A 12,536-nucleotide genomic window follows, 5' to 3' on the forward strand; every position below is an offset into this window, starting at 1 on the left:
TGAGATTTTTATTGAAGACTAATGTGACCCCCTGGCTTAAATCCTTAGTCTCTTACATCCATTTGCCAAGGAAAGCAAAACCTTATTTCTGCTTCCGAGTTGTTTTAGTTAATGGGAGATCGGGGTTACTGCTCATCCTGAACACTTCCACTGGATGCCATCCTGCTCCTGCTTTGTCTCCTTTCTTCCCTCTGTAAATCAGGAGAGAACATTTCACAGCCAGAATGGCTGCTTCTAGCAGGCCTGGGCTGGATCGTTGCTTCTGTGCCTGAGAGAGATGTGAGCAGATGGGATGAGTGTCAGAAACCACACTTTCCTAGAGTTGGGAAAACAAACTGCATTCCAAGAAAAAATATTTGCGTGTGTCTGCATAAAACTTTTCAGAGGGGAGCATTGCTTCATTAGGAGATGGCTATTACCCAAATAGCACTGATGGGACAAGACTCCAGCCAGTCAGCTCTCTTGCCTTTCAACGTTATTCGCAAGTTTGAAATTAAACCTTAGACAAGGCTGATGTGTCTGAGTGGGGAGCCTCTGTGAGGTCTTGTTATACTTGCCTGGCTGTTATAAGACTTCCTTTCATGGCATTAATCTTTGTTTTCCCCTCTCTCTCTGCAGGTGTTGCTGAGCCAGGTGCATCGGCTGCGAGCTCTTGATTTGTTGGGAAGATTTCTGGACCTGGGTCCCTGGGCAGTTAGCTTGGTGCGTACAATGTTGCACTGGCCCTTTGAAAGGGAGTGATTTTTTTTCAGTGTAGACAATATGGTCTGAAGGATGATTTATAAATGCAGGATGTGGAAAATACGCCCTGAGTTTGGAGCACGGATCGGTATCTTGACAACAGTCAGATGGCCTTGAGGTCAACATAAATCAGGTTTTCAGAGCTTAAGCAGGATTTGGAAGCTGCTGAGAGTCCTTTATCTTTAGTCCATGTCATCTTTAGTCCACGTTGTCCATGGTTTGCTCCTTCTCTTCCAGCTGAGATTATGAATAGTGATGGCTTCTGCATAAAAGTACATGTGGAGACAGACAGCATTTAATGGGCATATGAGACCTATGAAAATAATTACCCAGATGAAATGAAGTCTCTGAACCCAAGTAACAGTCATGAGCATTTCTTTTTGCTAAGAAACCAGTTCACCCCCAGGAAGTTATGGGATCAGACATATTTGTTTCACCTGTCCTTCATGCCTGGGGCACTTGAGAGAATGGCAGCTTGGATTGAGGGAGAAAGTCAAACAGCTGGGCTTAGTATGAACTAGCTATAGCTGGGCAAGGAGCAGTTTGGGGATAGTTAATTAATTTTTTAAATATATAAAAATATTTTCATTAACAAAGTAAGAGTTAAAAATGGCTAGAATGGCTGGGATGGTTTATAAACTGTCATATAAACTAAATTAAACATGGAACTAGCCAGTTGTCTATCATCCCCCTGGTCCCTTGACTTGTATGCTGTATCTCTTTTGCCTCGTCCTTCATCCATTGGGTCTTTTTAGATTGTGTGAGCTGTCTAGGGCACAGACAGCTGCATTCTGCATTTGGAAAGTGCCTAGCACAGGGTGGGTAATAAATATGAATGGAACAGGAGTGTCACTTGAAATACAAATGTAAATGATTTCAGGTGCCTTCTGTTAACAGAGGGTGCTGGTGAGACTCTGACAGCAGGGAATGAACAAGTCCTGTGACGGGACCTTCACAGATTTTTCTCTTTCATCCTCCCCCCAGACCTGCTCCCACACCACTTAAGTCAGATTCTGTTCTGCACTTTCCAGAAGCATAGCACAGAAGGCATAGCCCTAGGAAGGAGGGGGTCAAAGGTGACTTTAAACTCTCTGGATTTCAAGCTGCGGTGGGGGCCAAAACATGAGCAATTCATGGGGCTGACTCGAAATTACTGTAGCCTCCCTTGTGCTCCTATGGCCTGCATTGTAAGCCAGACTCACCATAACTGTGTGTGCTACATCCCCGGGGCCTCCTTCTCTAGCTTTATACCGTGCATGGCCCAGGGCAGTGCAGTGCCTGTGATGGGAGGATTCTGCCTTGCCCCCTGTGCGCTGTTTACAGCCCTTATACATCACTGGTGTAGCATATAGGTGCTGGAGTAGGGGACAGAATTCCTCCCCTCAGGTTTATTTTGCACTGCACTTGTATAGACTATCTATAGTGACCACTCAGTAATGGTGAAATGCTAAACAATATAACTAGCTGTGTGTGCTCCTGCATGCTATTAGTCTGTAATACCATACAAGTCGCTTATTTAAAAGCCTCTCTGAGTGTGGGAGGCATGTATGATTTCCAGTGGAAGGACTGTAATTAATGAGCTTTTGCAATCTGTTTACTTGTGGGAGCAAATCGCCCCATCTGAGGGAGGGAAGTGGCACGCCGTGAGCCATGAAGAATCACATGCTGTAACGAATAAAAGCTGGTGCTAAATTAACTCTTCATCTCAGTGGGCCAAATATCTGGGGACATCCAGGAATAAAATCAGAGATAAATAACTACACAGGAGTCCCCTCTTTACTATACATGTCTGATATTAATTTCTACCATATGGGCCATAAATATGTAGCATCTATGTAAAGGGTGCAATTCTGACACCTGTCCAGCTCTCCTCCTGCAGTGGGTCTTGGGGACTTATAGTAATTTGCTGTTCTACCTTTCTCCCCAGGCTCTCTCTGTTGGCATTTTCCCTTATGTGCTGAAGCTGCTTCAGAGTTCAGCTCGGGAACTGAGACCACTTCTTGTCTTCATCTGGGCCAAAATTCTTGCAGTGGACAGTGTGAGTAATCTTGAACCGTTACTGCTCTTTATTTGTTTCCAGTAACATCCTTTATTATTATCTTCCTTAGCCAATTGCTTTAAAGTTAGAGGCAGACAGTACAATCTACAATGAAATGCAGGAGACTGGGTTTAAAAACAATGTATTCATTTAGTAGGAGTTCCCACCTGCAAAGTCACTAGTGCATTAGAACTACCTGCTGAGAATTTCTGAATGTGAAATCCCCATTCATGCAGTGACAAGCCTGATTTGAAATGGCTCATTTGGCTACCTGCCCATTCACTGGACTTTTTGCAAGAGATCACCAGCTCATTAAGCAAGTTATTCTCATCTGCATGAAGTGAAATGACTCTTCTCCCAATTTATCCCTCATTCATGCTGAAATCTCACTTTAATTGGAAGAAATTCCATTTTTCAATCATGCTTCTTTTTGTGTAAGGGTGACCGAAGTTCTGTGGTACGTCAACACTTGACAGAGTACAGCTTGTAGAGTGCAGATGCTGCCTGCCAGCTAGCACCAGTCGAAGCAGTAGTGTAGACAGTGAGGCATGCCTTAGGTGAGGAGAGTAAAGTGCTCTGTACACCTGAACCCGCAGGATATGTACTCTGCACAGTTCTCTTCCCGCCCAAGCAGTGCTCCCTATGTCTACGCTGCTGTTTTTAGCAATCCACTGTCCTGCTGCCTCCCCGCTGCTGCGGCCTTTCTCTGCCATAATGGAAGGCTCCACCAGCAGGGAAAGGCTCTGTCATGGGGGAGGCAGTGGGGAAAGGCTCCAGCGGTGGGGAAATGATTATGCCTCCCCTCCTTGCTGCCGGAGCCTTTCCCTACGGCCAGAGCCTTTTGCTGCTGCATGTAGCTACGTACAGAGTGACAAGGGTGAACGCAGCCTGTTACTGTGGTGTATGGCTACACATGGAGTGCCTGCATAGCATGGCCTGTAAGTGCTGTCGGTAAATGTCTGTCACAGTGGCCTAGCCCATACTGGTGGCTCACGCTCTGCTTGCGAAACTGATTAGAACATTTGGTCAGGCTCTGCCTCCCCTGGGCAAGAACAGTCTCCAAACTCATCTTAAAACCATGGTGATCATCAGCGTCTCTAAAACCATCCTAGAAGTAGAGCAAAACTAGGTCTTTGGAGAGTTTAGCTTCCAGAGTTGCTTTAAATCTAATCTGGTCTTGTTCTCTGAGCTGCAATGACCGCTGACATTGGTGGGCTTGGAAGTGCTGAAGAGTTCAGAATGGATAGGACACTGGGTTGCTTCCACAATGCCCATGATTCTGGACTTCTCCCTCTCATGAAACACACTGGTACCTCCTTGGCATCCTTTAGGACAAGGCTTAAAACTGGGATCATGATTTTTGAACATGGCCTTAATGAAGACTATATTTTTTGGTACAAATATTCAAACAGTTAATTAATTGCAGCTGGAAATTTGCAGTGGTACGTGTAGTTTCCTGGTTTGACACCTACAGTTAATTGCAGGTGCAGTTATTAGTTGACGTAAGATTGAATCAACTGCTTTTGAAAGTTGGAGTCTTCCTGTTTTAATGTTGTGTATTTTCATGCTCTTTTCTCTTGTTTGTAGCATAAGGAACAATATTGGATTTGTTGGAATTCTTTCTCTCTTGATCAAGCACTGTCATGTTTAGTTTTATAAATATATTTTAGTTAACATCTTAAGAGGCTTTTGAATGGCAAAGAAAATGAAAATTCTTAATCTTAAAGCTCATATTGAAAAGCTTAGTTTTGATGCATGCTCCTCCATGGCTGAAGCTTCAGCCCCAGAGACCAGTACAATACATAATAGGGATTTTGTAGAATCAACTTAATTAACACACACCACAATGGAAACAAACATGCCAGTGAAGGGATTGTCCTGCTTATCAGAGGAAATGCTCACTGATTTCATGAACTATTTTAAAAATAAGCCTAGAATCATCCTTCCAGCCTGGACTGGGCAGAGACTTGCCCAAATGCGCTTGATGAGACATCTTTGGCTTGTTAAGATGAACAAAAGACTGTGGAATGATTATGCCTGCAATAAATATTAAAATCCCTGTAACTTTATAGTACATTTATCTTCCCCTCAGTCCCATTTTCACTCTCATCTCTCTAAGGATAAAACTGAAAAATATGTGGTACAAGACCAATATCTGCAGGATCCAGAAATGAAAGGGACAAAAGGGGTAGGGGTAATGTGGCTCTTAGTCAATAGATACAGCAGTGTGTGGTGTAGTATTTTGGCTGTGAGGAGCACTCTCCTATGTGAATGTAGTGCTTTCAGGGATAGCAATTTTATAAGATTTATGATGAAAATGACAACTGCAGGGGTATGTCCTGAGAATATAAGTGAAAGTATTCTCAGATGCTGAAGGCAGTCATGAAAGGCTGTTTTTCATTGTGTTGACTGAAAGATTAATTAGACTGCACTGAATCACTACTGCTACAGTGTTAGAGTACAGCAGGAGTGTGTATGCATGAGTGGGCAAGCCATGAGAATATTCTCCTATTGGCCACATTTCTAACTGGAACTGTTTTCTTATAAGGGTAGGTGTTACATCGACCACAGGCAAAAGCCATGGCTCCTATTTTCAAACACTTTCCCAGAGAAGCTTCCTCTGGGGTGGATTGATTTAAATCAAAGTTCTCAAAATGATTTAAATCACCAATTTCAATGATGATTTAAATCAGAAAATAGGAAACTTGGATCTAAATAATAAATTTTAATCTTGTTTTTTCATTTGTACTTTTTAGTGATTTTCTTAAAGAAAGGTTGATTCTCATTACTTGGAAATTCTTAAAACATGTTGATTTTCAACTAAAATGTAGCCAAAATATGGCACCTCTTTTGCTAACCAGGTGCATATACACGATCTGTAAATATTTATTTAAGCAATTATAAAGCTGAACATACATTTTTACATTCTTTATGATATAAAATGGTAAGTGATGCATTTCTCATTTACTAGGTGGTTAATTTTTTGCTTATGATTTGTGTCAAGCTGTATTTGGCTGGAAATTGGAATTCAGTTAAAATGCACAAAAACAGCATTTTAAAATTTTAATTAGTTAAATATAACTACCTTAAGTGTGCTGGGTACGTAAGCAAGACAAAGTTTATCAAAACGTGTTTTCCATTTAAAACTATCTGTCATTAGTGTTTTGAACTGATTGATTATGGTTAACTTCACAGTTTTAGAACTAGTAGATCTCATCCTCTCTCATCTAATTTTTATTCATTGATTGGTAGAGGAAAATAAGCTTTACTACTTTTTCAACTCCCAGTCAGTTTCTCAACTTTGAATGAACCAGTTATTGAACTGATCTAATTCAATAAACTGAAATGACAAAAATAGTCTCTTTGAACCTGCAGAGGAGACTACTGCTGTCAAAAGCTGGTTTAGCACTTCAACAAACTCTGGCTACAGGTTCTTAGCAGTTACTTCCATCAGTTCAGGGGTATGGCTTACTTGAAGATTCTAGCAGCAAAGGTGCTGCTTTAATATTATATTTTAGTTTAATTTAAATGATTCAATAGATTACAGTAAGCTTATACTTTAATATGGGTTTTTAGAATTTGACATTTAATTTTAAATAGCTTTATTTTAAAAAGAAAAATATTTTACTTCAAAATTTTAAAAATCTGATTTTTATTATTAATATCTATATTATCTATTTTTATTTAACCTGCTTTCTCCTGGTTCTAATTTGATCAACACTGTTTCCTTCATCTAGTTTTGCCTGTATGTGCATCCTGCTTTACTTTCAAGAAATTATTACATTGACATGAGCAGCTAGAGTCAAACTAATCGCTTAATCTTGTTTGTTTTTGCTGGTGGGGTGTAGTTACCTGAGACTCTTTTCCTGCCTCTAGTTCCCCTCAGTGTTTTTTGCCTTGTGCTCTGGAGAGCAGACTCTGCTGCTAAGTTTTTTTTTACAGTTTTGGTTTTCTCATGAGCAGTGAAATAATAGAAGTAGCCTGAGTGAAAACAGGCAAAGGTGAATGTGGTTGTGTGCTGCTCTCTTGCACTTGTGTATGTGTAATATACCATATGTCTTTGATTAGAAGATGCCTGCAATTAGTAACTACCCGGTGTAAGAGTTGTACCTTTGTCATGCAAGTTGCAGGAAAAAGCAATCAGATGTAATAGCAGTGTTGTCTTCTAAGCAAAAATATATGTGTACTGTGAGTGTTCTTAAAAAATTTTTAGTGTCTGAATCTATTTGCTTTAATCCTGTGAATATGCAGACATTTGCACTGAGGTATTCAGAGATGACTCTAGTTATCCAGGGCTGAGTTTTGTTGGAGTGTTTCCAGCCAATCTCCCTACTGTGCTACACAGCATACGTAACTGGATGGCATGCTGCAGTATATGAATAGCAAAGAAACTGATGTTAAAGAGTCCTTGGAAAGGAGGTCGGGCCAAGAGTTTACCCTATGTTAAACTGGTATAATTTGTTGGACAGCATCCTCCAAATCTTAAATATCTCACTTAAAAAATCCCCACTATAGTCAGTGAGAAAATTAACCAAAAAAAAAAAAAATTGCTCTTCTGATGGAACTTCCAGACTGTCAAGGGCACCCAAGTTACCTAGCAAAGTATAACTCTGATGGGATCATCGACATTACAACCACTAACTCTGTAGAAAACAGGGAAGTACTAGGTATGGGTGGGTTAATTTAATCTCTACTCAAAACAATGCATCAAAAATTCAGTGCCCATAAAATGGGAAAAGACAACATGAGAAAAAGAACTTGACGTTTCTAAGAGTTTAAAGACAGTGGAGAGTAACAGTGTGAGATTTTCAAAAGGATGGGCTTTGACCCTTTAAATGGCATATTGAACTGCCAGCTAAATGTTCTTTGCTAGCAGGATTTGTGAGGAGCAGTGGCATCTTGTGGTCAATACAAATGCTCCAGATAGGTTTTCCCCAGGGATAATTTTACACAGCTACACAATTTTTGTGCTCTAGTCCTTCCCTCATCATTGGAAATCTTTAACCTTTCCCAACTACCCTACAGCACGTTTTGTTCATGTGCCTTTATTATTCACAAGTACAAGATGCAAAGTAGGGAGATGTTATTGACACTGAATATTAATATTGTTCTCAGGCACTGCAGAGAGAACATATTAGAAAGTGTATGTTTAAAGCTATTCTGGAGTTACATGATCTGCTTTCCTCCCTGTGGCCTCAGGTGATTGGCTGGTGTTGGCAGCCCACTGGGATGCAGTGAAAGATGGGCAGTCTTGTCTTAGTGGGCATCTGTTTGCCTGCACGCTGGTTTGAGACGGCTTTGTTTTTCTAAGGGGCAAAGATATGAAAAAAGCTAAAAATGTTGGGAAGAAGAAAACCAGCTCTCCTTTTGCACAGCGTTACCAGCAAAATCCAGGCACGCCTCTGGTAGCTGCAAACTGACATTGTTTCGTTCCCTCTCTTCTCTAGTCTGCTGCAAACCGCATCTTTTCTTGCTTTGGTAATGAAATATTCTCTTGCATCTTTGTCTTTCCAGCCCCCTCCTTTCAACAATTAGTTTTCCTCCATAGTCCTCCATTCCTGATTAAAAATACATGACACTGTCTCTGGCATGAAGCATACAGCAGAATCCCAACCACAAAGGGAGTTAAAAGCAAAGTCAGGTTTTCCACCCAAAATTGTCACTTTAGTGCTATGTATTCTTGCGCTCTGACCTTAATATGTCAGACTGGAGCCTGAGATATCATGCTAGCAAAAAGGGAGCCCTGAGAAGAGGATCCTGGTGATGATTATCACTCTTTGAATCCAGGCTGCCTGCTTCTCCTGTAATACTCTTCCTTGGTGCCCTGATTTCTGCATATTGTGCTGGTGAAAAAGATGGCGAGGTTCACCTGCCAGGCATTTTTGTCACATAGTTTGGTCTTGCCTATGGAGATGAGAGTAAATGATGTTCCCAAACTGTGTTCCAGCCCCAGGATTGAATAGGCCAAAAAGAATGGACAGTCCCCCACGCCTCAGAGATCATCTCTCAATCAGAGTGGAAACTCATTGATACAGGTCAGTGTAGGGGAAACATGCAATGTGCTGAGTGGGAACTTCAGTCTCCAGGATTGTCATCTTTGCACCTTTCAGGAGCAGTACTTTCACCTGAACAATACAGTTCCTTATGGACATTTATTCACAATTCCAAGCCACCAAACAGGGTGTCATTATTAACAGTCTTTGCTCATTAGAAATACAGGATTGGAAAATCACAGATATTACAGGTTAAGATTTGGCATGCTTGGGGAGAGATGTGTAGAGAGAGCTTGCACAACATCTGCATGTGATATGCTTGCCAGTCAGGAACACTAAAAACAGACAGAAAACTAACACACAACCCTTCCTCCCAGTCTGGGTAGGTAGTTTGTGAAGATGATGTGCTTTGAGATGATGAGCTTCTCAATGTCTGGGAACCTCTAGGCATTTGTCCAGGACTTAGACTGGCCGTGCAGATGAATATTTAGCTTTATGTGCAGGGGGTGATGCGTAGAAGTTACCAAAACATCTGATCTGCAGAGAGAAATTCAGCTCTTGTTCTTCCCAGGCTTGGACAGCAGCCATCAGCAAACCAGGTGGAGAATTAGATAAGAGACTTTTGAAATATGTAATTTTATTTTGGTTTTGTAAATGTCAGAAATCTGATTTATCAAATTCCTCTCGTTTTCCCTTTAGTGGCTCGTAACTACCATGGTGAAGGTATGCCATGGAACAAAGGGGGATTTAATGCTGCCTTTTTCTAGGGTGCTCTGAAGAACCAGAGAGCAACTTTGCAGTTTGTATTCCTTTCGGATGCCAACATGCAGTGGAACCATTTGCTGTAAATAACACAAGGCACTGGTCACCTCTTCATTCCAAAGAGTGTTTGGCTGCAGTCCTGACAGGGAAATTTGCTCTGACTTTTGTTTCTCAAATGAAAATTGGAATTGAGAAAAATGATTAAGACATGAAATATTCATAAATCATTGGAGGCAAAAAGAAGTTATCTCCAGGTTATTGTACTCATTGTTTTTCCTTCTCCCTGTCTCGTTTTTCAGTCATGCCAAGCCGACCTCGTGAAGGACAACGGTCATAAATATTTCCTTTCGGTCTTGGCAGATCCCTACATGCCAGTAAGGACAAATAGTCTGTTTCAGGCTTATTTAAATCTTGCTTAGGTCGCCTTGGCTTTTATGCTGCTGTTATGATGTGGTTGGTACTGTTGGTGGGGACAGGGTCATGTCACTCCCAGTGACACCAACTGCCCTCTTGAGGAATGGCACAGATGGGCAGCCTAGTTGGCCACAGGGGAAATTAATAATATAGAGCCCCATCAGAAGCACTTACAGACCAAATAAGTTTGCAAAGCCAATTCATTAAAAGGATTTAGACTTAGATTATTTTACTTTTCTTGATATTCATTTCATCTGCTCTGAAATGGGAACTGCAGGTGCTCTGATAAATGCTGTCTAATTTCATGGTACCTTCTGTAACTACCTCTACTGGTATTCTATTTAGTGTCATCCTACAACAGGATAGCCCTCTAGCAGTATCCATTAGGGACTCTTTCTCCCCCAATTTCTCTAGTGATAAAAGCACACAGCTGTGAAAAACATGAACTAAATAGGGCACTGGCCTTTTCTGCACTAACGCTTTTTAAATCCTGAACGTAAATGAAAAATACAATGGAATACAGAATAGTTCCCAGTCACTCAACCCAATGTAAAATATAATGGGATTGCTGCAAATTATTTCTTTTAAATGGTCTGTTTATTTCACTTAAAGATGAAACATGAAGTGGCCGTGTTGTCTGCCTGATGACATAACCAAGTCAGGCATTTCATAGCTGCAACTCCAGACATGTGGGACAGCAGGAAATGTCCAGACTTTTTGGGGGGGTGTGGGGGGGAGAGGATGTTTGTCTTGTATTGGGTTTGCTGGGAAAGTATGTTTAAAAAATCCCAGGAATACACAATTACATTTTTTTTAAGTTGTGAAAGTATTCTAGAAATCCTTGGGTCTCTGGCTGCCCTCCTTTCTACATGTCAGGCTGTTTTCTGTTAGAATTATGATTAAAATCACAAAAAGAAAAGGAGTACTTGTGGCACCTTAAATAAATGTGTTAGTCTCTAAGGTGCCACAAGTCCTCCTTTTCCTTTTGCGGATACAGACTAACTCCGCTGCTACTCTGAAACCTGATTAAAATCACAGCCTCTCAATAGAGCCACAGCCAAGCAGGCCAACCATCTTTCCTGTTCTCAGAGGAAGGAGGGGGGCAAGTTTCATGGCCTGTTCCAGCCTCTTGTCATTAAGCAACTCCAAAACACAACTGTAAGTTTTTAGATTCCCGAATTGTCAAGTTTTCAGGAGATTCACATCAAACAAGGCAAGAAGACCAGGATGGTCTCTCTCCTTTCAAACAGTGCAGCATACAGTTGTTTTCTGTCCTGTTTAAAGATAAAAATTAGTTGGGTGTGGTTTTGTTTTTAAGGCTGAACACAGGACTATGACTGCTTTCATTTTGGCTGTGATCGTCAACAGCTATAACACAGGGCAGGTGAGTCTCAACATCTTGATCTTTACAATGCTTCTCCTGAGCCTTTCTCTGTACCATGACTTTGCTTTGATGTGACACCAGCTGAAATGCATCAGAGCTTACTACAGAACTGGGAAGTTGCAGGGGGAGGGTGATTTCCTGTTTTTCTTGGATTTAAACAAAAATCTCCTGGAAGTGCTACAGAGGTAGCACGTGCACAGCCCCTGGACATATGGGTTAAGGACACACGTCGCTGAACAGCATCCTCTGCAGGCAATACACTGACACATTATTAAAGGAATCCTGCACAGTTCTCGTCAGCTGCGAGCATGATGGCCGTGATGTGGGTCTTGGGAAGGGGTTTAAAGCCAGGAAAGTGCCATGAGCCATAAATTATGGGGCTCTGACAGGTGCAAGGAGTATTGCCAATGAGGAAAAAAGCAAGTTACTGCATTCAGGAAGCAATTGTGACATTAACAGTTGCTTGGCTGGCTGTAAGAGCACACAGCTGACCTCCCAAGACTCCTTATGGAGCACTTGTGCAAAGCATCTCCAATAAAACGTTGCAACAAAACCAGTATCTAACCACGGAATAATTCTGTTCTCTACATTGCGTCTGTCCCCTCTCTCAAAATCATTTTGTTGTTTAATGCTGAGAGGGGAAGCTGCCTGTCTAAATGAATTGCACTGAACTATGTTTTAGGAAGCCTGCCTTCAAGGAAACTTGATTGCCATCTGCCTGGAGCAGTTAAATGATCCGCACCCTCTACTGCGCCAGTGGGTGGCTATTTGTTTAGGACGTATCTGGCAGAATTTTGATTCCGCACGGTGGTGTGGCGTGAGAGACAGTGCCCATGAGAAGCTCTACAGTCTCCTCTCAGACCCCATCCCAGAGGTAATGTTTTAAGTGTAGACATATATACTAGTTGGGCTGGAGCCCTTTTGAGTGAGGGCTACAAAGCAATTTAAAAATCAGTATTGTCAAGAAGTCTCATGAATTGATAGGTGTCTGGTTAAAAAAAAATAGCTTTCCCTTTTTTTTGCAGGAAAGGTGCTTAAGCCATGCAAGGTCTGGAAAGGCAGAATAAATGCAAAGGATTATATAGTCCATGAAAGGGGGTTTTCAGTGTGATGACTTTAAATCCGGGGTTTATACAAGCTCCACATTTGTTTGCTCACTCCTGTGTCAGAAGTCCTTCAAAACTGTGTTACCACAACTCACTGT

General features: G+C 41.5%; 1 protein-coding gene across 3 annotated transcripts in view; it reads left to right on the top strand.

Annotated features, from left to right (window-relative positions):
* The window catches only part of RPTOR (regulatory associated protein of MTOR complex 1), a 308,191-nt gene that overhangs the window by 207,107 nt on the left and 88,548 nt on the right, over positions 1-12,536 (top strand). For 2 of the 3 annotated variants that reach the window (XM_077833284.1, XM_077833285.1), the window contains exons 12-16: positions 619-702; positions 2,669-2,779; positions 9,834-9,908; positions 11,267-11,332; positions 12,015-12,206. In XM_077833284.1, coding sequence (XP_077689410.1) covers positions 619-702; positions 2,669-2,779; positions 9,834-9,908; positions 11,267-11,332; positions 12,015-12,206 — 528 coding nt within the window. The remainder of the gene's footprint in view (positions 1-618; positions 703-2,668; positions 2,780-9,833; positions 9,909-11,266; positions 11,333-12,014; positions 12,207-12,536) is intronic. The other variant, XM_077833286.1, reaches the window with a different exon arrangement.

Source organism: Eretmochelys imbricata, chromosome 14 (assembly GCF_965152235.1).
Source record: "Eretmochelys imbricata isolate rEreImb1 chromosome 14, rEreImb1.hap1, whole genome shotgun sequence".
Lineage (NCBI taxonomy): Eukaryota > Metazoa > Chordata > Testudines > Cheloniidae > Eretmochelys > Eretmochelys imbricata.